General features: G+C 46.8%; 2 protein-coding genes and 1 long non-coding RNA gene across 3 annotated transcripts in view; 1 reads left to right on the top strand and 2 right to left on the bottom strand.

The window, feature by feature from the left end:
* Positions 1–428: 428 nt before the first annotated feature.
* On the bottom strand, positions 429–14,602 carry Amdhd1 (amidohydrolase domain containing 1). Its single transcript, XM_048418144.3, has 9 exons — positions 14,439–14,602; positions 12,930–13,036; positions 12,313–12,377; positions 10,159–10,436; positions 7,569–7,794; positions 4,322–4,446; positions 3,900–3,993; positions 3,040–3,200; positions 429–1,638 (listed from the first exon to the last, which is right to left on the bottom strand). Exons 1-9 carry the CDS (start codon positions 14,573–14,575, stop codon positions 1,551–1,553), a joined length of 1,281 nt encoding a protein of 426 aa, XP_048274101.3. The 5' UTR covers positions 14,576–14,602; the 3' UTR covers positions 429–1,550.
* Positions 14,603–16,100: 1,498 nt separating this feature from the next.
* Positions 16,101–19,874, bottom strand: LOC148117785 (uncharacterized). The gene is made up of 3 exons (XR_015736714.1): positions 19,342–19,874; positions 16,896–17,049; positions 16,101–16,288 (listed from the first exon to the last, which is right to left on the bottom strand). It is a non-coding gene; the product is annotated as an uncharacterized LOC148117785 (long non-coding RNA).
* A 464-nt stretch (positions 19,875–20,338) lies between these two features.
* Ccdc38 (coiled-coil domain containing 38) overlaps positions 20,339–27,165 on the top strand; it is a 41,652-nt gene continuing 34,825 nt past the window's right edge. Inside the window, exons 1-4 of the mRNA XM_087901908.1 lie at positions 20,339–20,472; positions 21,102–21,155; positions 23,852–23,952; positions 25,209–25,374. Coding sequence (XP_087758034.1) covers positions 21,116–21,155; positions 23,852–23,952; positions 25,209–25,374 — 307 coding nt within the window. The 5' untranslated portion in view covers positions 20,339–20,472; positions 21,102–21,115. The remainder of the gene's footprint in view (positions 20,473–21,101; positions 21,156–23,851; positions 23,953–25,208; positions 25,375–27,165) is intronic.

Raw genomic sequence — 27,165 nt, 5'->3', positions numbered from 1 at the left:
AGAGAGAGTTCTGGGACAGCCAGGGCTACAAAACAAGACAAAATAGTCGAGGAGGGGGGCGCTGAGGCATTTCTCGTGGGACTGTAGATGGTTGTTTAGAGGTTTTGTTATCAAAGCCTAGATTTGACCCCACCTAGTCTCTCTGTCTTCTGGAGGGGGGAGCAGGTGTGGTTGCTTTCTCATCCACCACGCCCTCCCCCCACTGCAATCTGCCCTGAGTTGACCCAGCGCCAGGGGTGGGGGTGGGTGCTCTCCCGAGCTCGTGCCCCACGATTTGGAGCTTGAACAGAAGGCACAATTGTGAGCTAACTAAGCCTCTTCACTCCACCCATAGCGTGCCCCAAATATATTCCTACAGCAGCAAACTCTGGCTAATGCGGTGTCTTCGCTTATACAGAATGGTGCACCTCATTAATTCAGGCTCCAAATTTGACGATGATTTGGCAACTAGTGTTTATTTGTGAAATCACTACTTTGTAGATCGCACAGTGTTCGATAATGTTACAATTGCAAAGATCACGGAAACAGTTTTATGGGTTTTCAAGTAAGCCTACGTGGTGTGAGAAATTCCAGTTTACACAAATAATCATTCCCTCTGCAAATGATTTTGTGATTTGTTCTTTGAAATCCAAACACGCTGTAGACAACGCTGCTGTACTACTTCCGGGGCTGTCAGGAGCAATGGTGGCAATATTTATACAAGAAAACCTTTTCCATGGCTTTGTGATATGAAAAAGCTTTAACAGAAAGAATATTTTTAAGCTACCTCATTGGTGTTAATCAAAATGCATTCATATAGGAGATTTTTCATTGTCTATGCAAGATATCAAATCTTGAACTCTGTGCTGAAGCTTCATTCCAAAGGCTGACAAGATATTAAAAACGGAAGGCCACTTCTGCCCTAGAAATCCCTCACCAACTAGAAAGCATCTCAAAAGACAAACTGTGGAGGGAGAAGATTCTGTTTGCTTTGGAGGAAATGGTCCCTTTGGCCTCATGGGACAGATCACTTGCATAAACAAAAGAGAACTCTCAGGACAAGTGTGTTTCTCCACAGAGGAGCAGAGCTATCTCATCATACTTACTCCAGAATATCTGTAGCCAGCCTTTGAGAAACAACTCTACATTGCATCCCAATAGGTTTGCCTGTTTACACATCCAAGCACACACGTTCAGGTCAAATAAGCTAACCCCAGTTTTCAAGCTCACAGTAGGGCACGACACACGATCAGGTTGACGTGACGTGGTTCTGGCAAGCTACGGAAGTGCTGTAACTTAGGTGGATTTAACTGATACAGAGAACGTGTCTTCTCTTTCCTTCCAGACCTATCATTATTAAAATACATTCTTATCTTACTACATTTATTTATGTGGCAGCGTTGTGGGGAGCGGAGGAGTCGGGTACACACCACAGTGAGCTTCTGGAGGTCAGAGAGTAACTCTTAGGTGTTCTCTCCTCCTACCATGTGAGCCCCAGGGATCGAACTCCGGTCATCAGGCTTGGTGACAGGAAACTTTATCCACTGAGCTATCTCATTGGTCCAGATCTGTCACTTTTTATAGATGACTTTTCCTTTAGCTATAACATAGTCAATTAATTCATGGTGGCCTCCGAACTGGTAAATCAAATGCTCCCATCTAGAAAGAAAGCAAACAGTTGCTTCAGCGCGTGCAAATCAAAAGCACCAGTGTGTCAGTTAATTTAAAGTGAATTCTCTCTCTCTCTCTCTCTCTCTCTCTGTGTGTGTGTGTGTGTGTGTGTGTGTGTGTGTGTGTGTGTGTCTGTGTACCTGTGTACCTGTGTATGTCCATGTCCTGTACTGGATGAAAATGAGAGAGCTGAGCACTGGCAGGCAGTGTGTGTGTGTGCATTCACATGTATGAGTACATGCACATGGGCTATGCCTGCTCATCCGTGAGAGTCCACATGGAGGCCAATAGGCCATATCGGCTGTGTGTTTGAATCACTGCCTGACTTGCTTTTTTTTTTTTTAAATTTATTTATTTATTATGTATACAATGTTCTGTCCACACATATGCCTGCATACCAGAAGAGGGCACCAGATCTCATAGATGGTTGTGAGCCACCATATGGTTGCTGGGAATTGAACTCAGGACCTCTGGAAGAGCAGTCAGTGCTCTTAACCTCTAAGCCATCTCTCCAGCCCCCTGACTTGCTTTTTGAGGTAGGTCTGTCACTGAACCTGGAGTCCCTCAGTTTGACTAGACTGTCTGCTCAGCAAGCCCCTGCCTCAGTTTCCCCAGGGCTGAGCACACAGGCCCACCGTGCCAAGCCTGGCTTTTATTGTGGGCACTGGGGCTAAAAACTTCAGGCCCTCATATTCAGACAGCAAGGGTTTGATATGAACTGAGCCAGTTCTCCCGCTCCTGAACTTTCCAAAACTGATTCATGGGTGGCTCGTGTACTTTATCTTTGATGGAAGGAGACGGATCTTCCAGGCGTGACAATATGGAGCTGCTGTCCTCTGTAGAACATGGGGCCCTGAGGCCTGTGATAAGCTCACAGGAGTACAAGAGGCATGACATTGCCAGCATCCAGATTTAGACACTAGGACCCAACGTGTAGCCTTGGCGGCCCAGGTCATAGGCCTAAGAACTCAGGAACAGAACAGCCTAGTGGAGGCAATGAGGTTGAGAGCTATTTGATTCCATGAGTCAGAGGAAGAGTAAGTCAGAGCCAGAGTGGTAAGCAGAGCAGAGAGTGAGCGAAAGGTCAGGAGGCAAACACACAGACTCAGGGGCAAGTCTGAAGTCCACGGACAGAGCAGCAATTGGAGGCCCAAGAAAGATACAAGGCACCTGGAGAGATCTGAAGACTTGTAGACTTGCTTTGCTATGTGTGGACCTCAAGTTGGGGGGCTTCTGCTTGGCAAGGGGTAAAGACAGAGGGGGCTGGGCAGTCTGCCGTCTACCTGACACTTACTAATAACAAGCGGAAAGGGTCCTAACACTTGCCCACACGTACGTCAAATAAGACTAGTTGCTGCGGAGGGTACTAGCTTGGGGGGGGGCCCTCACCTGGATGCATTGATGATGATGACATCCCCCTGCTTGCCAACTTCCAAAGATCCGTGTGTGTGAGACTTCCCCAGCGCGTAAGCTGCATTGATGGTGGCAGCGGCCAAGGCCTCGGGCATGGACATTCTCATGTTCACACAGGCCAGGTGCATGACCATCGGCTAAGGCAAGAAGAGAAGGCATTGGAGGAGCAGTCATTACAAGTCAGGATGCTTCTCCACACCATACAAGCAAAGACGATGAAATGTGTGTCCGGTATAGTTCAGATAGAGTTTGTGCGCAGTATACAAAAGGCCCAGGTTTGCTTCTACTCCCCCTCCCCCAAAAAGTATGTATGTATGTGTATATATACAAATATATAAAGATAAATAAATATATACACATATATGTATATATTATGTAATATATTATACACATATAAGTAATATATATCATATATAGTTCAGTTGCTATGGGAAATGCAATTTTATACATAAGATTCTTAAACGTTATTATTGAATAATACTGTATATTTAATATTACAAGTTTTCAGGAACCTTTGTTGTGTTTGCCTCCACCCTCACCCACTAAAGCCTCACTGTCTCTGTTATGCCCAGAGAAGGAAAATGTCTTATTACAAACCTTAGCCTAAAGCTGAATCAGAAGACAATTTAAATTGAGATTTATCTCTTCAGTTCTGGGTGTATTCGTGTGGGCAGAAAAATTCAATTAAATTACTGCCTGTACCCTTTTTCTCTTCCTTCTCAGAAAAATCATTTTAGATTTTTAAATACATTGTCACAATGAATGAAAATTTTAAACATTTATGTTTTCCACCATTTTACTCTGTTCAGAAAATAAAATATCTGAGAAGTAATTACCATTGAAAAGCAGTAGGCATTGGGGTTGAAATCACTGCCCAGGGCAACTATGACTCCCTCATCGAGCATCTTCCTGGCTCGAGGCTGCTTCAACCTAAGGGAAGAGGGAAAAGGTGTCTGTCTCCAGCTTGGAGCTTTTGCAAGAACAAAGGGAACATTTCCTGTTCTAGAAGAGGAAAGAAAGCTCCAGGGTAAGTGGTGGAGGGGAGGAGAGCATTAGCACCACCCGTTTTCCAGATTCGTCTGTTGTTTGCACCTTTAGGATGACCACGACTGCCGCATCCCTTGGCATCCGAGTTTCTGCATCAGCGTTCTCGCGAGTTCTCGCGAGTTCTTAGGCAGCAACACCTAGGCGCCCCTGGGGTCTCCATCCTCACAACCCGTGCTTGAAGGCAACATGTCAGAGTGAGAAAGTTCCTTACCTCAGCATGTAGGCCGTGGTGGGCAGAAGGACAGCAGAACACTTAACAGCAGCCATGGCAGCAATGCCTTCATCGCTTACTTCCTCCAGGTGACTGATCGCCTGTGCTCCCAGTTCAGCCCCAAGCTAGGCAGAATGGGCAGACGGGGAAGGTTTAACATACAACCGTTCCACACATGACCCTACTTCCCCTGCTTTGTGAAGATTCTTGTCAATCATTTCCGATGAGCACAGGTCCCCAAATAGATATTAGGTCTGCCACAGACCACCATTTGAAAATTAGCAAATTGGTAATAACTAGTTCTCAAGCGGGGTATGGTGGCTCACATCTGTGATCCAAGCACTGGGAAGAGTGAGGCAGGAGAGTTGCTAGCCTCGGCTGGCTACATAGTGAGTTCCCGGTCAGTCAAAACAATAGAGAGATCTTTGTTGTTGTTGTTTTGTTTTGTTTTTTTCTGTTTTGTTTTTTTTTTTTAAAAAAAAAGAAAAAAGAAAAAAGCAAACACATGAAAAACAAATCTTAAAGACAATGGATATTTTCTGAATCTTAATTTTGTCATTCTCAGGAATCCGAATAAAAACTGGGACTCATACCTGTCATAAAGATCTAATTATTCTGGTATTCACGCCACAACAAACATGGCTGTTTTGGAATGCCATCCACTCTGGGGGGAAAGTTCAGTTAAAAAAAAAAAAAAAAAAAGAACCAAAAACGTTAAATAATTCGAGGCTATCAACTTGAAAGCAGGTTTTTCTCCGGAAGAAATGTTGGAACTTGATTGCCAGAAACGATTCAGGAATGGCCACTAGGCAAACTACAGCGAGTCCGCGGTATACTTTATTCCTGGCTGGATGAGTTTCACACGTACACACAGCCCCAAGCGAGGACTGGCATGTTTGCTGTCACACGGTAGCTGTGGGAGGCCCTCATGTCCTAACCAGAGGGAGGTGCTGATGCCTGTATCAGCCGCAGGCTCCAGTCTGAAGACATCTGGGCCGAGGATCTGGGAGATCCAGCGGTGCACAGGAAACCCCCACGCCTTAAAGAGTGCTTTTCTCTGACTCTGGAATCACCCTTGCTTTCTGAATCTGATCTGCTTATTACTGGTATTGGGTTCTCTCAGTTTTACCTGCTTGCTGCTCTCTCTGGCCAATAGGAACTCACTGACCACACAGATCACAGTCATTCCACAAACTCAGCAAACACTTACATGCAAACATTATACATCTGTACCCCAGGCCCTGTACTGACCTCCAGGGACAGGGAGCTCCAAGTGCCGGGTGCAAGCTTAGTTAGTGGGGAAAAACAGGGTGAAGCCACCATCTAACATTAAGGGGATTTGGGATGGGGTTCCAGAGAAGTAGCAGCCAAGGAGAAATGTGGATGAGAGTGTGAATTATCCAAAGTAGAGAAACAGCGTGTTCAAAGCAGAGGATGTTAAAAGTAGTCTGTTGTGGCTGGTTCACGACAGAGAGGCGGAGGAGGTGAAAAGATGCAAGAGAGAAAAGCAGAGAGATAAGAAGGGTTCAGTCCTGGTACCCATGTCCAGAGGCCACAATCCATACTAAGAGCAACGCTCTACGCCTCGTCTTACTTGGGATTACTATGGTGATGAAGCACCATGGTCAAAGTTAACAGAGGGGTGAGCAATTTGGATTACACTTCCACATCACTGTTCATCATCAAAGGAAGTCAGCACAGGAACTCGAACAGGGCAGGAACCTGGAAGCAGGAGCTGAAGCCGAGGCCATGGAGGGGTGCTGCTCACTGGCTTGCTCATCAAGATTTGCTTAGCCTGCTCTCTTATAGAACCCTGGACTACCAGTCCAAGGAGGGTAATGCAGTGAGCTGGGCTCTCCCCCATCAATCACTATTTAAGGAAACGCTCTACAGTGGGCTCTTACGGAGGCATTTTCTCAACTGGGGTTCCCTACTTTCAGAGGACTCTAGCTTGTATCAGATTGACAAAACTAAACTAAACTAAACTAACCAGCACAGTTGACCAGATTTAAAATCACGTTGGAGACAAAAACTCTGTGTGTGTCTGTGACAGCATTTCCAGTGAGGTTCACCTGAGGGGTAAAGCCTCTCCCTGAATGTGGGTGACACGACCCCACAGAATGGGGTCTCGGATTGAATAAAGGGAAAAAGCAAGTGGAGTCCCAGCATTCCTCCGCCTCCTGACCGTGACTGCCACGTCTTCACCACAACAGACTGTGTCCCCAAACCATGAGCCCTTCCCTCTAAAGCTACTTCGGCTGGGAGTTTGTCACAGCGAAAGAGAAGTAGCTAATTCGTGTGCCGATCACAACATGCCTTAGATTGAGCAAAGGAGATCACAGGGATGCTTCTCTCCACTGTAACTATAATAAAAGTCATAGGAGATAATAAAGGAAATAATCAGGCTAGGGGTAGCACAGCGCTCAGGCCCCTGCTTAGCAGGCACAGAGCAACAGCCGCCACAGAGAACGATAGGCAAGCAGAAATAAGGTGTGTGTGTCTCAGCCTGTGTATAGAAATGAATGTGCATGTGCCTGTGTGGATCCTTCCATGTGTGTATGTCTATGTGTGAAAGTGTGCCTGTGGATGTATGTGTGTCTGGATGTGTCCTGATGTCTCTGTATGTGTGTCTATGTCTTGTGTGCATGTCTCTGTGTGAGTGTCTGTGTGTGCATGTATGTGTGTGAGTGTCTCTGTGTGTATCTGCTGGGAGTGTGCATAAATGTGCATGTATGTGTCTCTGTGTATGTGTGTGTGCGTATGAGTGTGTATGTGTGGAGGTCAGAAGACAACCTCAAGTATTGTTTCTCAGGCACTGACCCCTGTTTGTCCTTCCTTCATTCTTTCCTTTCTTTCTTTCTTTCTTTCTTCCTTCCTTCCTTCCCCCTTTTTTTCTTTTTCACAGGACTTTTGTTGTTTCAGACAGGGTTTCTCTGTGTAACAGCCCTAGCTGTCCTGGAACTAGCTCTGTAAACTGCTGGGATTAAAGTTGTGTGCCACCACTGCCTGGCTCCAATAAGTAATTTTTTAAACATGTATTTGTTATGTATACAATACTCTGCCTGCAGGCCAGAATAGGGCACCAGATCTTATTATAAATGGCTGTGAACCACCATGTGGGTGCTAGGAATTGAACTCAGGACCTCTGGAAGAACAACCAGTGCTTCTAACCTCTGAGCCATCGCTCCACCCCCATGAATCACTCCTTTTCCAGGTGTGCGGGAAAAGAGCTGACTGTCAGTCATACCTCCGCAGCCTTCATCGGGTGGAGTTCATCCCCGTGGAAGTTGATCTGTAACCCCATCTTTTTTCCACCTTCAAGAATCCTTCGGGTGGTATCCAGATCAAAGACCCCCTTCTCACAGAACACGTCTATGTTGTCAAGGTGTAGGTCCCCGTTTCTGCCGAGGTCCTTCAGCCTTGGCAGGTGGTTATGGATGATGTCATCAGTGGCCTCAATGGCAGTTTTCCCTCTAGTGGAAGAAAATGGGATAAGCACAGGCATAGTCTTTATACGTGTGACATATGCATTCTTTAACATCTGTGATATGCAATGCATTGCTTAATAATCTACGTATTACGTGTATTAGAGACACATTAAAGACTATATATAGTTTAATAAAGGAGGGATAATAAGCAGTAAAGGCAAGTGAACTTAAGCTTCAGGAAGGAAGAGGAAAAAGTCCAGAAAAGAAGCCAGAGCATTTGGCAATTGTGCATGCTCACACAGTTGGGGTGGTGATGAGACTTCCATCTGAAGGACTAGGCTGTGTGACCTTTGGGGATGCCAGCAGGCCTCCAGCGAGCTACAAAGCTGAATTTCTCCATCAAGGATACTTAGAGGCCACCCTGAATCCCTGCTATGGTTCTTCCTTTTTCTTCTCTATTCACAAGTTTTCCTATCGCCTTTACCCAAGCATCTTGCCTTGTGAAAGGGGTGGAGCAAGGAGAAGAAACACTTTGTAAACCTTGGGAGTTGTTAGCAATGAGCAGGGGGCAGACAGAGCATTTGAAATCAGCCAGACATGGAGTGTCCCAACCCCTTCCTGCTCCAGAACGTTAGACACATGGTTTGGCTTTCATCTGCGCATGAGGGTGAATCATTGGGAATTGAGATGCAGGCTTCAGAGGCTCATGGGCAGCTAGAGATGGTTTCCCTAAAACTCCAGCCCCGTGTTAGGCATGGCGGCTCTCAGCAAAGCACGTAGGTGAACCAGCGGAGGTGAACAAGCAGGGTATTTACACAAGCTACTGCTGGGTCTCACACCAGTGGCACAGAGCAGGGTGTGTATAATTCTCTATTGTGTTGTTCATGTTTGGAAGGGTTAAGAAACGCCCTTAAAAATCACTTAGCTAGCTAGCAGGCAAGCTGCACTTAAACTCAAGTTTCAATTCTTAAAAAGTATTTAAAAAGCAGACTGTCCCACGCTTTATACTCTACTTGAAATCGTCCACAACACCCGAAGACAGGCTCTTTCAAAAGTCTCAGTTCAAACTTTAGTAATTTCAAAAATAGAAATGCTAAAAGCTCAAAACAAAGATAACTGGAAATATTAAATATTTATATTTCTTCCCGACATAATCAGTTGTATTACTTTATTTTTCTTTTCTTTTCTTTTCTTTCTTTCTTTCTTTTTTTTTCTTTTTTTTTTTTTTTGGAGGGGGGGACAGGATTTCACTATGTAGTCCTGGCTGACTTGGAACTTTCTGTGTAGACCAGGTTAGCCTCCAACTCACAGAGGTCAATCACTTTCTGCCCTCTGAGAGCTGGGATTAAGGTCATGCACCGGCATGCCTGGGGTGTTCTTTTAATACAAAACTTTAGTGTTCATTTTTTTTTTTGTTCCTCTGACTGAAGAGCGTAAGGGACTATCAGCATGAACAATTGCATTCCCATACAACAGGGTGTCATAGCAATGCGCATTATACTGTGTTCTTTTAAACTACTCCAAGACAGATTTGAAGCCTTTCCCCCACAAAACTGGTAAGTGGTGTCATGCGTGTTAGTTTGTGTGATTCAAGCCACTTCAAAATGCACGTGCATTTCTAAACAGCATCTTGGATATGATAAATATACATAGTTTTATATAACCAAATAAAATACATGTTGAAGTTCATTAAAGTAAAAAAATAAAATTAATTGAAATGACTTAAGTTTAGATATTGTTTGGAACGTAAGTCTATGAGGGGGGGTCAGTCATTAAGCCGAAAAGAATTTAGAGACAACCATGCCGACCTTTCAGATCTGGGCCGTGAACCTTCCTGTCTAGAAGTTCCGGGACAGAACGGAACTGCACAGCTAGGCCATCAGAGAGAGAGAGAGAGAGAGAGAGAGAGAGAGAGAGAGAGAGAGAGAGAGGAAGAGAGAGAAAGAGAGATCTTCATAAAGCCAAGGAGCAGAGATTCTTTAGATAAAGGCAGAGGTTTTAAAAAAAATGTTAATATAACAAAAATATTTGCTAGTGAGCAAACAGATTAACAAAAGCCCTTCTGCAGACACTTAGACACACATTTTGATCTTCTAGAGGAAATAACTAGTGATTTTTACAGTGGTTTAAGCTAATTGATTATCCTGAGAAATTATTTGAATTAGTAACTAATTTGAAAGGACTCGCAAGGGACCATTCTTATTCTAAAGAAAAGAAGTCTTGAAGCGCTTCCTCCGTTTTCAACCTTAAAGGACTAGGAAAACTGGAAACCCCTTCCTTAAACCACCTGGGCACCACGACCGGCCTTTAGAAGCAGGGCATCTTTCCAGAAGCTTCTCCGGACAGTCTGGCCTGAGTGACAGCTGCGCCACCTCACCCCGCCCCCACTCCCGCCGCCGCTGAGATTACTTGGGAACTGAGTGAGCCCCGCAGTAAGTGGCAGAGATGCCCAGGGGCAGCTCCCGCCGGGCGCGCTCGATTACGCGCAGCATCTTGAGCTCCGTCTCCAGGTTGAGGCCGTATCCGCTCTTGCACTCCACCAGCGTGGTGCCGGCCCTCATCATGCACTGCAGCCGCTGCCGGAAGGAGCCGAAGAGTTCCTCCTCCGAGGCCTGGCGAGTGTGCTCCACAGTGAAGTTGATCCCTCCTCCGGCCTGGTGAATGTCCATGTACGTGGCTCCTGCCAACTGAAGGCATGACTCCCTCAGGGAGGTTACAAGTCGGTCTGCAGAACCTACCTCCGGGGGTGATGTTAGAAGACGATTACGGGGTTCGACGGTAAAGAACGGGGGCTGCTGTTGCAGAGGACTAGGGTTCACTTCCAGCATCCACGTGGCAGCTCACAATCACCTGGAACTCCAGCTCCGGGGAATCACACGCGGGCGCAGATACATACATACACACACACACACACACACACACACACACACACGCTTAAAAATAAAAATAAAGTAAAACCAATTTTACAAGATGGTTAAAAAGCAACTAGGTATGGTGCAGGTCAGTAATGCCAGCCCGCCCCAGGAAGTGGAGGCAGGGGGATTAGAGGTGCAAAGCCTACTTCAGCTATATAGGGAGTTACAGGTCAGCCTGGGCTACACCAGACCCAATTTCAATCAGTCCGTTAGTTTACGAAGCAGTAGAGTACAGATACTAACAGCCACAGCAGAAAGAGGGGCACTTAGTCCTTAAAGACACCCCCCAGGGGTGCAGAAGGGAGTCCCAAAGAGTACTTGAGAGATGGAGATGGGCGAGGTGGCGGTTGGGCAAATGAGCAGCTGAAGGCAGTAACAACTAATTGACATTCAGATGCAGGAGTATTTGCGTGTTTTCACAGCGAAACTGACCCCAGTGCGTAACCAGGCAAGCCCAACTCAGTCTCCACTCCTCAGCATGGTTGAGCAAACAAAGCTTAGGGGGTTATTTCAGCTTTCTGCTAGCCAAGACCAAGGGCAGACTGCATATCATTTGGGCAGAGTTTGGAGCCCAAGTTCTGTCACTCCAGCAAATAAAGAAGCTCCACTGGTTATCTGGACAGTAAGAAGGGTGAGCCACGCAAAGCATGCGCCTGCCCCCCCCCATCTTCCGCTAGTCTCCCCCCTCCCTCCCCAGACCGGTTTCTCCATCGTCCTATAGTAACAGTATTTGAAACACAACCTCTAAGGTGCCTTCTAGCTCTGGAATTCAGTGCAATAATAAAATTGCCTTAAAAGCAGCTCCAACTTGTTGAGGAAGGCACAGGATGGCTGAAGAAAAGAATTTTCCTGATTTCCAAAACAATTTGTTACTGCTAGGCTGCACGTTTTCCCCCCCTTAGCAATGTGATAATGGCTCCATTTAGGAGCCAGCTGTGGTTCCTGTAACTGATACGACTACATTGTGTGACCTTCGCAAGTCTCATTTTTTTTTTTTTCTTCTGAGAGAAAAAAAAAGAGAATAATGTAAGACATTTTATTTTCGGTTAGAAATATATTCTCCCAAGTTCATCTGCAGTCAACAGTGATTTTCAAACTATTTCTTCGAACTTGTTCAAAATTACGGATAACGATTTAGAATACAGGAAGGGGGGGCATCACCCACCAAGTTGCTAAATTCTATTCTTTAAAAAAGAAGTCTATAGGGCTGGAGAGATGGCTCAGAGGTTAAGAGCATTGCCTGCTCTTCCAAAGGTCCTGAGTTCAATTCCCAGCAACCACATGGTGGCTCACAACCATCTGTAATGAGGTCTGGTGCCCTCTTCTGGCCTGCAGGCATACACACAGACAGAATATTGTATACATAATAAATAAATAAATATTTAAAAAAAAAAAAAAAAAAAGAAGTCTATAGTTGAAAGCCTCCAGACACCCCTTTTCTGAAACTGGTTGCTAGCTCGACACATCATATAAAGATTTGGGGTCGTTTCAGCTAAGTCTGGTTTTGTTGTCATATGTGTTCTTCATTGACCCAAGTGAAGACATCCATTAAGAAGATGCAGCATAGGCTGACCACTTATTCAATCATTGGGGGGAGGGACATCCTGTTTGTGTTCTCTTGGGTTGCTGTCATTCATTTTGCAGTTACCTTCATGGCAAACTCATGGACCCTTTCGCCAGCCCACACGGGATGTGTGTGTGCGTCCACCAAGCCTGCAAACAAAGTTGAAAAACGGAAGATGCTTAGGCGGTGCCTGACTGTGTCATAGTGTTCTGAGCACCTGGTGGTGGCCGTCCCGCTTGGAGACTTTGTGAGGTTCCCTCTACGTGGCCGATCTAGAAAGTTCTAGTAGAGGAGAGTAACTCCTCACCCCGCAAGGTCCCTCAGAGATATCCAGGTCGCTTACCCAGTAACTGTGCTCACCCCCAAACAAACCTTGAAGCTATGGTGGCAAAACTATTAATTGAGCAAAATTGAGAACAAGGACTAGAAGATACACACTGTGCTACTTTGAAAAGGAACTCTAAGGAAGGTGCAAGGAGCCTCAAGAAATACTTAAAGAGAATCTGTAACCACTTTACAGGCATGCAACAGGAAACCACACTGGCAAAGCAGAACTTCAATTCTCGGAGCCTCAACACTTTGAAGGCTATGGTTAAGGTTCTTTTTTTTTTTTTTTAAGACAAACCAATTGTCTTTCTTTTTGCTGTTCTAGAACCACTGTTCATTTCTTTCCAGAGTTTTCTGAAAAAGAGCCCCAGCACCTGGTAACACGCATTTCCCAGAGCAGTCAATTCTCTCTTCAAAAGTTTCTCCGGAGAACTGTCTTTGGATAACGTCCGCAGGGCCAATAGCTTTTATAAACCCATCCCTGGGAGGGAAAAAAAAATCAAGAAACAGTACCAAGTTTAGGGAAATTTTCCTGAAAAATATGATTAATGATTTAAGTGTGCTTTTGGATGCCATGATGTTAGTCAGTGTTGACTGTATTTCCCTCCTGACCTGGGTTTTTAGGAAAGAGATGGTCACTACAGTAAAGACAAACGGCAAACCATGGGTAGAAGAGATCGCTATTTCTTCTCTAAGATCAGCGGTCCAGTTCCCTGTGGTACTAGATCCCTAAATGACCCCGGAACACACAACTCCGCTCTCAGAGGCATGCCCAGTTGGCACAATGCTGCGTTAACCGGAAATCGGAGGCAAACAGTTTGCAAAAGGGGGCCGCAGAGAACGAACTACTGAAGCCCACTGCTTCAGAAGGGCTTTGTGTTTTAATGAGCTCAGCCCTCAGATGGAGGTTTCTGTCTGCCTCAGCTGGTATAGGAGGACTCTGGGATCACAGGGTTCTCGTCCCATCCACGTTAACCACAAGCTCTCCGTCTTCTGAGAAGGTGGGCTGTCATTCAGTGTTATGTTTGAACAACACACACACATCCAACCACATAGTTATTATAGGAAGTGAGAAATCATCTTCCAAAGGTGTTGGGTTTTTGCTGCTGTTGTTCCATTAAACATTTTTAGCTGGATTTTGAGATTTTACTGTGTGGGGGGGGAACCTGAAACATCAAAATAATACGCACCCATTCCTTCTCTTTAAAAGGTGTGGGTATTTGTGCATTTTTATTTGTTTCAGAAAACAACGAAAAATGGTGTCTAAACTACATGCGAGCATTAGTTCCCTAATGCAGGGTTTTATAGATTTTGCAGGTCAATTGGTGCGTGTGCGTGGGTGCGTGCGTGTGTGTGCATGTGTGTGTGTGTGTGTTGATACAGGGTCTCATTCGGCTGTCGTGAAACTCACTCTGCAAATCAGGCTGGCTTTGAACCACCTGCCTCTGCCTCCAGAGTGCTGGTTTTGAAGGCATGAGCCGAGCCGCTATACCCGACCACAGGTGCTTATTGAGGGGGGACGGGAGAAGAAGGATGTAATGTTACTGTTATCTGAAAGTATTAATTAATTAATTCTTGTTTACTTTCTTGAGACAGGGTCTCATGCGCAAACTCTACACGCAGCCAAGGATGGCCTTGGACTACTGCCCTCTCCTTTTGTGTCCTGAGTGTTGAGATTACAGACGAGAGCCAATATCTTGAGTTTTAGGGAGAAAAAGACTACAGAATCTTCTAGAAGCGGTAGAGCAGACCCTCCAAGCCAAGCAGGACTTTAGAAGCTATGGTGGTATCGATGATTAGCGGTGGAAGATGCTCTGCAGGTGTTTTGTTGGGGAAAGAACTCCTAGCTCCGGGACCCCACCCGGCCTGTGCCCGATACTCACGAGCCCACCACCAGGCTGGCACCCTCCAGCACGGCCAGGCTGCGCAACGCGGGCCCGGCCAGGAAGCGCTCGCCGCGGGCGCACACCAGCACCACTTGCCGCGCGTTCTCCAGCAGGAGGCGGTGGCCGGTCGCCATGGTCGTCCTAGCTGCTAGCCGGCTGCAGAGGACAGTAGTGCCCGGTCAGCGGCGGCTCCCTGGCGGGGCGGGGCGGGGCAGCGCGGGGCGGGAGCTCGTTAGCAGCCTGGGGACACTGACAGCAGTGTCAACAAGAAAGGCTCTTAGCAATAAACCTTACTGTGGACGCCAGTTCTTTCAGGTCTGCTTTGCAGGTTTTAGGTAAAGGAGGTAAAAAATTATATTCACCCTCCAACCCCTAACTTTTGGATCAAAGAACTGAAATTTAGTCACCGGGAGACATCAAGTTGGACCAGGTAGATGCAGTGGCCAGGCGAAGTGAAGTCGGTTTGGGCGCTCACAGGGGACGACCGTGGAGGGGAAAAACTCTGCCCGGGGGCCTGGGGTGGAAACTTAGGAGAGGACTCTGCTCAGTTGTGTGTGTGTGTGTGTGTGTGTGTGTGTGTGTGTGTGTGTGTGTGTTAGTGGAAGACAGAGACCCACAGAGACAGAGACACATTGTTATGCGGGAGCGTGGATCCGAACTGCGGTGGGACCGCAGGAGCAGATGAGCGGGGGCGAGCTGTGCCCACGAGGCGATAGGGGCACGGGGCGGAGGGCTGACGGTGCCCGAGCAGGTCCTGCGTCCGCGCGACCGTCCAAGCAGGGTTGCGGGTGCCGCGCACTGTTCGGTTGGCCAGCTCGACTCTAGGGTCCTGCTACCAGGAGGTCCCCAAGATGAAGGGGGCCTGGGGCAGGGAAGGATGGAGCTGAGACGCGGGTTCTCGGTTTGGCGCCTCTGTCTGCTTTGTCCCTACAGCCTTCGTGAAGCATAGGTCTCAACTGTGATTCAAACCCGCTGAGGTAAAATCAGATTTGAACTGAGTGTCTGCCGCATCCACTCCACCCGCACCCACTCTGCCCGTGTCTGGTAGCCTTTCCACAAGCTGCGCTCAAGGTTGTGGAAAGCATCCGGTTTGTTTAAGAAAGGCTGGCAGGCACTTTTGAATCGGATTTGTTCTGGCTAGCTTTTAAAAAATATTTTCTTTGTTTTTTTTGAGATTATAATTACATCATTTTCCCTTTTCCCGCCCTCTTTCCAAACCGCCCTTGTTCCCTTTCAAATCCATGACCTCTTTTATCTTCTTGTTACATCTATATGGTGTGTGTGTGTGTGTGTGTGTGTGTGTGTGTGTGTGTGTGTATTTCTAAATACATAGATACAACCTGCTTAGTCTGTATAATGTTACTTGTATGTATATGCTTTGGGGGAGTTTTTCTTTTTTCTTTTTTTGAGACAAAGTCTCACACTATGTAATCCTGGCTATCCTGGAGCTTTCTATGTAAACCAGGATAGCTTTTAACTCAGAGATCCAATTGTCTCTGGCCACCCATCTCTCCCATACACACACACACACACACACACACACACACACACACACACACACACCAGGGCTGGGATTAAAGGCATATACCACCAGACTTATTTTATTTGGTTTCTATGGTACATTCCAAGCAAAGACAGGAAAGTGACTTCCGTGCTCAGCAAACACGACAATAGAAAGAAAGGGGGAAAAAATGACAAAAAACTATACCATGAAGACAGGCTTATTCTGCGAAACACAAAACACAAAGGTTGATTTTGGGTCACCTTAAATCCACTATAAAGCAGTCAGCGAAGTGTCTTTACGTGAGCAAATTAGTAGTAAATATCCTTTAGCTCCACCCCATGTCCTATAATAAAAGGGAGATAGGGTAAAAAACACAAAAGGAAGTTAGAAAATAGGGAGACAAGGTGAGTGGAAGGCCCAGAGGCTACTCACAAAGTAGAACCACAACCACAAACACTCATGATGAAAAAAAAATAGAAATTAGCCAGGTGTGGTGGTGCATACCTTTAATCCCAGTACTCAGGAGGCAGAGGTAGGCAGAACTCTGGAGTTTGAGGCTAGCCTGGTCTACATAGTATGACACTGTCTAAAAAGAAAAAGAAAGAAAGAAAAAAAGAAAGAAAGGGAGAAAAAATAGAAATGGTGGAGGAGCGAAACATAGTCACTTATGCATAGGGAATTATTGAATTTTTATAGTATAAAATTTCTGCCAACCTGTCGCATTTGGCAGACAAACCACACTGGCAGACGTAGGCCATTACAGATACAAAGGAAGGGTTCAAATTGGGGTTCAACAAACATGTTATTTCTCATCTGAGCTGACCTCAGGAAATCTGTTTAAAATTTCCCCCAGGCAAGGTTTTCTTAGCCTTAGGTAGGCGTACTTGTTTCTAGCTTGTGGGTTTCCTCGGCCTTCAGATAAAATGTAAGTCACTTGGGCCAGCACTCACCTATAAATGAGCTGTGGACATTTTCATTGCTGCTAGTGGATTTTAATGCTGTTTGCCTTGAATGTCAGTTAAGGATTGGACTTCAGGCTGTAGTACAGTTTCTCCCCTGGCTTCACAGAATGAACCATGGACTGTGTTTAGGGCTTGTGTATTCCTGAAACACGTTAAAAGAAATTATACTTCTCTTCCATGGGTATTGATGTCGAGGGGTCGCTTGAATGTATCTGATTAACCATCCAAGGAGGCGTCACCTGAGAGGAACTTGCAAACATGGGTTTGCAGACATAGGAAGCTTAAGGACCGAAAAGCTGAGCATTAGAGAGACCCAGATACTGACACAGTAAAAGCCCTTACTGTTCTTCTAAAGGAGCCAAGTTCAGTCCCCGGCGCCCTCATCAGTCCGCCCACCACTACACGTAACTCCAGCTCCAGGGGATCTGACACCCTCTACAGACACTGCTGTTATGTGCACGCGCGCACACACACCCCATTTAAAACTATTTTGAAAGCTCCAAAAATTTTAGTACTGAGCAGCGACCCCATAATACTGACTTTACAAAGTTGGTCTCACATTACCTGACACACATGGGGACTCCCTTCCACTAGCCTTCCTTCCACCTGACCCCTGACCCTTAGTTAAGCATTTCGGTTTGCCAGAGGGGCTATCAGAAACGTCAACAGAAAAGTCCACACACACAAGCACCGAGCCTGACGCCAGCAGGGCAGAGAGGTCGAGCTGACAGACATTTCCTCACCCTTCTGCTCCAGTTCTGACCTGATTAAAAGAGGCAGGCCAGGAGAGTAGGCCAAGGACCTGTGGGTCCCTGGCCTCTGGGCAAACAAGGAACTGCTGGCTCAGGCAGAGCTACACCATTCAAGGCCGCAGTTGACAGCTTTTTCTCCTAGTGTTTGCCCAAGGTGGGTGGGGAGAAACCTGGAAAGGTATTGGGTCAGGGAGAATCGATCCAATCCTTATATGAATGTGGGGTCACACACAGTGTATGTGTACATATATATGTGTATATATGCTTATACATATGAGTTAAATACATACACACACACACACACACACACACATATATATATGTAATATATATGTTCATCGCCCACTAAGGGGATCTGAAAATTCATTTTCACTGGGTTGTAGGCATAGAGTTGTGAAAGCTCAATACAGGCTTGCTTCCAGCAGTGAGTGTCTGATAATGAACGCCCTGGCTAATTGTATTTAAAATTAGTCTAGAACTCTATGATTGGATCTATGAAACTCACTTCCCGAGAGTCTTAAAAATGGAGAATCTGCACGTGGATTTGCGCTGCCCGTCCAACCGGGCTTCAGGGATATCACTCAAGGTGTCTTACAAAGACCCGTTGTCCCGACTCTTCCCAAATGTTGTAAGACAGGGTGGGGCAGAGGACAGACCTAGATGATTACCTATGTTGGAAGACACACGAGCCATCAGTTCCCACTCACCTCCCACAAGTGCGTGCTGTGTAAGAGGCGTCGAGAGAAAAAATCTACACGGAAGGAAGGGACTTGGGCCTAGTTCCAGGCATAGGTTTAAGAGTCCATTTGGAGTCAGACCTCCCAGCCCCCAGGGCCGTGATTTCCCTCTATGCTTCCCCCCCCCCCGCTGTCCTTGGGAGGCTGGTCATCCAAGAACAAGTGTGTGATTTCACAAGATTGTGTGTGGGAGAAGTGGGAGGACTGGCTGGAACAGCCAGTGTGGTGCTCCTTTGAAGACCAGTATATCATATCCCTGTGTCCCTTGGGTGGCCTGATGGACGCCTGGAATGTACCACGCTCCAAACAGAAGCTCTGCAATGCCCAGTTGCCCCTGCCCCAATCTTCTCTGTCTCCATCCGTTCGAGGCCTCGGCTCTCTGTTTGACACACTACGTCTGTATCATCAGCGGGGCAGCTAGGTGCTTGTAAAAGATACCTAGAATTCTCACGCTTCTACTACCTTCCCAAGGGACCCCACTGACCCCTAAGAATTCTCTGTGTGAATTAAGCCAAATTTTATGGTTCCTCCTTAGCTCAGCAGTCAGAGTAAGTCACTGACCAATTAATTCCCCATTTCTCAGGGTAAAGAACTTGCCCGTGCTTCATAATCTAGAACTTGGCTTCTTGGTTTCTCTCTGGCCTCATCTATCCATCGTCCCTTTGTTTGCTGTGTCCAAGTCCCACGGATCTCCTTACACACACACACACACACACACACACACACACCAGACACATGCACAGATGCACACACCATACACACCCATCATCTTCTTAGGACATTCCTCTCCATGTGCACGTGTACGTGAGCCTTCGTTCGCACTTGCCTATCACAGGCTGGAAGTGTTAACTTGTGAGCCCCGTAAGGACGCCACTGTCTTTGTCCCTTTTCAGTGGTGGGGAGGTTGGGGAGCGTAAGAAGACGCCACGTTCTTCACCGGCTTACCTGTGCCACCTCTAAGAGAGGATGGCCCCTAGTCACACTCCACAGTTGTAAGCGGCGGGGAGTTCTGAGCTCTTGGTGTCTCTCGGCCTTTAGAGCTGTGATTCTCAACCTTCCTCAGGCCACGACCCATTAACACACTTCCTCGTGTTGTGGTGACCCCCAACCGTACAACTGTTTTCATCGCTGCTTCATAACTGTAATTTTGCTGCTGCTGCTTCCCGATGATCTTAGGTGACTCCTGTGGCAGGGTTCCTTAGGTCCCACAGGTTGAGGACCGCTGCATTAGAAGTTGGCTGTGAACTGAAGACGTGAGTTTCTAAGCATTTGCTTTCCAGGGCAGTTGGTTCCCTCGGCACAGAACTTTCTTTCAGCCACTGTGGTATTTTCTTTAACACAGGACATTGCCCTGTTCCTGGGTGGAGCTGATTGGGTTTCTTCTACCTCCCTTTGTTCTTCCTCACACCTCCTTAGTCATTTGGGGAAAAAATCCGAAGGAAAGGCAGGCGCTTCGGGGCTTCCAGAGACCGGAGCATTTGCCGTCAACTTTCCTGTATTTATGTGAGATTTAAATAGATAGATAGATGATAGACAGATGGATAGATAGATAGATAGATAGATAGATCATTCACGTGTTATTAATCTCCACAACTGAGCTGTTTTCTCAATTTTTTTGTTTTCACTTTTTATTTTATAATTTTATTTTTTGGCAGTTCTTTGACAGTTGAAGTAAGTGCCTCTTACCCAGCCTTACCCCAAGCCTGGCTGGAGTGGAAGGAGAGAGTCGTAAATCCGTTGCCGCAGACTCTGGCTCACCGGTGTTAGGATACCCAGACAACACATGCAGTTTTCTCTACCCACGCCATCCCTACACCTTGGAAGCGTATTGGTTGGTTGTTTGGTTGATTTTGCATGTGTACCTGTGTGAAGTCAGAGGGCAACCTGTGGGACTCACCTCTGTCCTGTTATGTTCCTGGGATTTGAATTCCGGTCGTCCGGCTTGCTGGAAAGTGCCCTTATCTTTTCAGTCATCCCAAATGCCCTATTCTTTTTTTTTTTTTTTGACTTAACAATAAGGGGTACCAGGAGTGATCCCAACATTATGCTAAAGATCACTTGACAGTTTACTTTATGGTGAGCCACAGCTATTCCGTGCTATTAAATGGTACCAATCACATACTCTGGCACATAAGGTTTTTTGCTCTCGGGGTTGGTTGTTTTCTGGAGTGTAAATTCCTGGAACTGGAATTGCTGGGCACAGTCTGTGTGGTCATGGTTTCAAAAGCCAGGAAAGTTGCTGAGAAGCGGCTGGCAGCCGAATTGAGTCACAGCTATGTAATGTATACAGGTTTTGTTTGGCTTTGTTTTTTAAAAATTTGTCTTGGCTTTTCAGGTTGGAGGAATGGATCCGTCATTAAAGAATAGGCTCACAACTAAAATGCTGCAATATTTCTTTTGTTTTTAAGTGTGTGTGTATACGTGTGCATGTGTGCAAGCGAATGAAGGTGCCTCAAGAGGCCGGAAAACGACGCTGGAGCCTGCGACGCTGGAGCTAAAGGCAGTTGTCAATTGCCAAACATGAGTGCTGAGATCCCAACTCAGTTCTTCCGAAAGAGCGGTTTAAGCTCTCAGTGGATGAGCTGCGGGTCCAGCCCCTGTAGACAGATCATTTATGATTTTAGTATGGGTATACATTTTATATGACATCTATTCGCTTGTGTCTGAAGGGTTTTTAAACGGTGTGTTTCATTTTCTTTGGACAGGACCAGGAGACAAAATGTCATCCCAGTTTTTGGAGACATCGATGAGTACTAGAGGTAAAGATCAAGCAGTCAATGTGTTCTCGCTATATATGCCTGGTACTATCGGGCTCGGTGCTGGCTGGAGGGTAAGAGAGAAAGCTACATGCCAGAGTAAGAAAAATAAAAGGACTTGTACATCCTGCTGAGAAGTTTTGGTCAGGGCTTAGGGTTACTTGCTTTATAAAATCCCTTACTTGTTATGTTTGTTGTTTGTCTGTTACCCCTCCCTCACGCCTACCAGTTCAACTCAGTGTAAGGGCAGAGTCTTTATTTTGTTAACTAGTGTGTGTTACATGGCGCAGAGCAGAGACCCTCCGGGGGTATTTGTTGAGTGAATAAGTGAATGAATGGATGACTGAATTAGAACCAGGTAAGCAGAAAGAGAACAAACAAAGAACAAGGGAACAAGTCTGTGTGTCATAGGCAGACTCGAAGTCTCCAAATACGCACACGTTACATTCCTTGGAACCTGTGAATAGATTGCTTTACTTGATTAAAAAAAAAATAAACTTTTCAAATGTGATTAAGTTAAGGAGCTTGACTTGGGAAGAATATTCTGGATTATCTGATGGGCCTGGGCTAACCCAAAAGTCTGCACAGGAGGGAGGCAGGTGTGTCTTAGGCCGGGAAGGCCGTGTGACAATGAACCCGAGGGTGGATGGGTGGAGGGGGCTGCAAGCCAGAGCGCGTAGGCAGAAGACGCAGACAGGTCCTACTAGAGCCTGCCGAGACGCCCACCCCCTTGTAGCTCGTTGTTAGGGGACTTTAGGCTCCCCCTCCCTAGAATTCCCAGTCGGGGGCTTTTGTAGTCCTGTCACAGCCTCCACATGACACTAACAGTCAAGCCCCGCAAGACTGTTTGTTAGCCATGACGGGGCTCTTCAGAGCAGCCCAGAGGAAAACACAGCTGAACTTGGAGGAACCTGGGTACAGTGAATGCCTCAGATGCCCAAGTGGCAAGCTGCACATCCAAGGTTCACGTTGCTCTATAGCCTGCAGTAGGATTGGGCGGGAGGCTAAGGGTGGATTCTAGCAGGTGCTGCGGGGAAGGTGTTAGTCGGGGTGCAATTTCAATTTCACCCCCAAAGATCAGTCTACCCAGAACCTGAAAATAGGAACATGTTTTCAAACAGAAAAGGAAAATAGAGAAAAGAAAATATCGTGGATTTATGGCCCATCTCAAATGCCATTTATGGTGGTGCAAGCCTTTAATCCTGGCCCTTGGGAAGGAGAGGCAGGCAGGTCTCTATGAATCTGAGATTAGCCTGGTCTATATGGTGAGTTCTACAATAGTCAGGGGCTACATTGATAGACTGTCTCAAAAATCAAAATGGTCCCCCACCCAAAAAGCAACTAGTAGTCTTACAGGAGATCAGAGAGGAAGAGAGTGTGGGTGGCCTAAACCTAGCCTGCCAATTACTTTCCTCTGAGCATTCCAATTAGTATCAACAGGCCCACTGGGTATCTGGGATCCATCCTTGCTCTGTTACCGGCAGGGGACACAGGATGGGCTCGGGCAAGCTCATGGTCTTAGGTCTAGAACACAGCAGGCAGTTTTCTGTGATAAAGGGGCTTGTGTAACTGCAAGCCGGAGACTTGGAAAAGCTGGTGGTAGAGCCCAGCCCAGTGTGAAGGCCAGAGCCCAGGCGGGCTGACAGTATCAGCCCCAATCTGTTGAGCATGGATGGGAGATAAGAGGTGGAGTGTCCCAGCTCAAACCAGCAAGGTACCTATGTGTATGAGAGAGAGAGAGAGAGACAGACAGGCAGACAGACAGACAGACAGACAGAGGGGTGAATGTTTCTCCCTCCTCAGCCGCTGTTCTGCTCAGGTCCTCTGTGGATTGGTTGGTGCCCATACATATTGGAAGGGACAGCTTTCTTTATTGACTCTACCCATTTGAATGCTAAAAGCCACCTGGAAAACACCTCACAGATACACCCAAAATAACGTCGAATCGGGACGAAGCACAGCCCGGTTCAAGGTAACCAAGAAACCAGCCACCGTGGCTTCCCAGACCTGCATCGCTCTTTCTCTGCTGAGCCCTAGCCTGCTGGCCACGCGTTCCCACCTTCCTGCTCTCCCCAGGCGCACCCTCTGCCACCTAGAGCTCTCTCCCCTCTGTGTATTACGAGGCCTACAATATCACCTGCTTTCATGACATCCCTAAACCCCACAGGGCCCCTGAGGAACCAACCACAACTTGCCCTGCTTTTACCAGGCGCGGCCCTCCCTTGGCTGACACCTGTCTCACGGACCCGCCACATTGCACTCAACCATCATATCATATCATATCATATCATATCATATCATATCATATCATACCTTCAGCTTTCTAAGAAGCTGGCAGATGTGTACAGAAGAGGTCATGCTACGTCATGCGCCTGCTGGCGGTTGATGGCCCAGTGTCACCTCCATATCTCCAAGTGGGATCTTGTTGTCTTACTACAGAGTCCTGAGCTATGGTTCAGCTCCCCTGGGGTGCTGAGCTCTGAGCTTGTGCCATAGACAATGGGCTCTTACCCAGAAGACCCAGGCCAGATGTTTCCAGTTTCAGCTGGAGGGCAGGATGCATCTGCGCTCCACCTTCTCAGAGACCCCTGCGAACCATTTCCCTATCCCAGCAAGTGGGAGACTTAATAAGCCTAGTGACTTATTAGCTGAGCTAACAAATCCTTCCTTCCCCCTCTCACCTTCTTCTCCCCTTTCAGATACAATAAAAGATGATGCAATCAGAAAGGAACGACCCTACAAGATCTTCTTCAAAGATCTCTTCCTTTTCAAAGAAAATGAGGTGGCCGCGAAGAAAAAGGTAAGGTTCTTATTAAGTTCAAGGCCCCAAAGAGGTTAGAATCATGTGTTTTAAGCCATATCAGTTTGTGTGGGTTAAGACACGGTCTTAGGGCTGGGCTGGGTGACGCATGTCACTTGAGAGGCAGAGGCAGGCAGATCTCTATGAGTTTGAGACCAGCCTGGTCTACAAAGTTGGTTATAGGACAATTAGGACTTTTAAAAAAAGATATTAATGTGCCTGGTATGTGGTCATCTGGACTGTTCTGGGAAGACTGGGCATTCAGAGGACAGAGGTAAGCAGGGACCTTCGGAGATCGCCACCTAGTGGGGGAAGGCAGCTACGCCGGTACCCGCTAGCGTGACAGGTAGGGTCCACCCTACTTCACAGGTCTGACACATATACACTTTTCACATTATTAAATTTCTGAAACCGGGACTAGCCTGCACAGATGGCATGTCGTGCATCATTGGCCAAACACAAAATAAAAGTGCGTCTCACCACGGGTGACACCTTTGAATTGACAGACAGGTCACAGCATCAGAGATGTGTAAAGGAGACAGACCAGTCTGCCCTGTTGACAAAAGAGAGGACGGGAGGGGGAGAGACAGAAGTTACCGTGGTGACAGGAGCTGAGTCCTTAGGAATGACCCCAAAGGTGTCAAAGCAGTTATGGATAAACAAGTCTATGTGTGCTTTGGGGAGAGAAGAGAAGAGAGATGGGGTGGAGAGGGGGAAGAGGATCGTTTTTTAGAGTAATTTGCAGTGAAGTTTAATCAGCAGGGAGCCTGAGGTTCACGTTTTCTTCCCAAGGGTCACTGGTTAAAGGACCCTCCTCACCCTACATAAAATGAGGAATACATCTAGAAACGCTTCAGTATCTTCATTTGGTTTGGCTTTTCTCCAGGTGTTGGCGAGCCTTTGTTGAACGTAACATAATATTAAACTGAGAGAACCTGAAGGAAATCCAAGGGGTGGGTTCTCACCACATCCCGTGGAGCTCTGTCCCCTCTTGTGTCCCGACAAGCTAACCTCTCGGGATTTCCCTGGAAAGACGTTTTCCTGTCTCTGAGGTAGTTTGTTAAAGGCTCCACCTTTCAAACACGGCCTTCCTTGTCTCCATCTAACAAGGAAAGGGATGCGGTGCACATCGCTTCCAGGGCAGCTCCCAGGCGGCCTAGGGCCAAACGTCTTGGCTGTTTGCCTACGATCACGATCATAACAATACAGTTCTTTGCCGTATCAAAGCTCCCTCTGCACTTTTGCGCCTTGGGCAGGAAAGACTCATGAGCCGCAACATGAAAATCCACCAGAAGACGACGTTTTCATCTCGCATGAAGAGCCGCTCGCACCTCAGCCAGCTGACGTTCTACACGGAAGCAGGCGGCAGCTCCTACGAAGACCTGGGGCTAGACCCCACTCTTATTCTCAGACTGACAGAAGGTAAGCCCACGCTACTCTTCGTTTTAAAACGCGTGCGTCATCGGTTGGGGAGATTTACTGGTGGCGAGAGGCAGTATGCTATTTCGAGATAAGACCGCCAGAGGGCGCATCACATCACGGACACTCTGTTTGATAGGGAGATACAGATGGAGTTTGTGTTCCTCTGGGTGGCCCTGGATGTTCTGAAGTTCACTCTGTAGACCTCGCTGGCCTCAAACTCAGAGATACACACACACACACACACACACACACACCTCTTCTGGGATTAAAGGCATGTGCCACCACTGACCTGACAACACAGATATTCTTAAAGCCAAAGAGAAAATGTTTATTGCTGGCCTGCAGCTGCATGGGGGAACTTGCCCAAAGCCTTACAGCCTTTTGTCTTCTGGGTACAAAAACCACATCCTGGTCGGCACACTTCAGTTAACAAGAAGTAGATCTACAGAAGCCAAAAGGCAAGGTTAGTACCTTTAGGGACTTCTTTATTTGTGGACTTTTCTAGAACTATGAACTAGGTCCTTATTTCCATTTTTGTCAGAGTTTGGGGCCTGCGTGCTGGGTTTTCAGGTCAGGATGGTGTCTCTAACATGGAGTCGTTGATGCGAAGTTCTGGGGCCTGTGAGAATATGGCGGGTAAGATCTCGGCGCCAGGCTTCAGAGCCAGAGGAAAGCAGCTTAAATAAGAATACGCTTGCCCAAGACCATCGCTTTTTCTTCTGCTTTGGGGAAGGAAGGAAGTCGTTGTCGAAATAATAGTGTTGACGTTGGGCATAGGTGGGAAATATGAATGCAGTGGCCCTCGCTATCTGTACTCTTTGAGGCGTGGGAACCCAGACAGTTCCTAAGGAGGGGTGAGCTTTGGTGGTTCAAAGCACACAAAATAGTCTAGTGGGGGAAGAAGGAGGGATATCAACAGGCAAGACAGATAAAATATCAATGACGTTGAAGTAACTGAACTTTGGGCCGCACTGTTATGAACGTCAGTGATTTCAAGATTGTGCAATTTTTAAAGTACTATAAAGGACAGCTGCCTCTAAGTGATAGTTACTCAACCGTGCTCTATTTGATCTGCAACAAAGTGCTCTTAGATACGTTTCCCTCCTCTCTGCAGATGAAAATGGCTCAGTGAGGTTGAGGCACCCCAAATCTCTAAGCAAATCCAGAGTTCAAGTCCAAGCTTGTCTGACTCCATCGGCTACCTCTCAATGGATATTAGTCAATGACTGTAATAATTATTGCTGCTTTTGTGATTGATTGCAAAATGAAATGATTCATTCCAAGTGTGTTGTCTGAATAATAGCCGCTAAATAGTTCTTGAGAAACTACTGTGTGTTGTATATTCTGCGGCCCTGTTCCTTTTTCCAACGCTGCGGGAAAGAGGGATGTTCTTATGTGGGCTATCATGTGCTTTCATAACAAATACAAGCCATGTTGAAATTTCAGTGGCTTCCAATCCCAGAGGTTTACTTCTTGGTTGCTTTCCCTTTGGGTCCCTGCCAAAGGAACGCTCGCTGTCTAGAATATCTCAGGGGCTGCAACTAAGGCTCATGAAGCTTCTTCTTAGAAGTCACATAGCTCCATGCCTGTTTCATGACCAGAACATGGCAACTGATGGAGGAGGGTCATCTATCTATGTGTTACTCTCATTGGTTAATAAAGAGACTGCCTTGGCCTTTTTGATTGGCCAGCCCTTAGGTGGGTGGAGTAGACAGAACAGAATGCTGGGAGAAAGAAGCAGAGGCAGAGAGCTGCCCGCCATGAAGCTGTCAGGTCAGACATGCTAAATCT

The sequence above is a fragment of the Myodes glareolus genome, chromosome 26 (assembly GCF_982192425.1).
Source record: "Myodes glareolus chromosome 26, mMyoGla1.1, whole genome shotgun sequence".
Classification (NCBI taxonomy): domain Eukaryota; kingdom Metazoa; phylum Chordata; class Mammalia; order Rodentia; family Cricetidae; genus Myodes; species Myodes glareolus.
This window is presented reverse-complemented; position numbering and strand designations above follow the sequence as displayed.

What these genes read in the sequence shown, in the direction of transcription:
- Amdhd1 (XM_048418144.3), bottom strand. Translation starts at nt 14,575, where the DNA reads ATGGCGACCGGCCACCGCCTCCTGCTGGAGAACGCGCGGCAAGTGGTG. An exon ending in GCCAGCCTGGTGGTGGGCTC is followed by an intron (nt 13,037 to 14,438) that starts GTGAGTATCGGG and finishes TTTCCCTCCCAG; the next exon opens with GGATGGGTTTATAAAAGCTA. An exon ending in ACCCGATGAAGGCTGCGGAG is followed by an intron (nt 4,447 to 7,568) that starts GTATGACTGACA and finishes CATTCTGCCTAG; the next exon opens with CTTGGGGCTGAACTGGGAGC.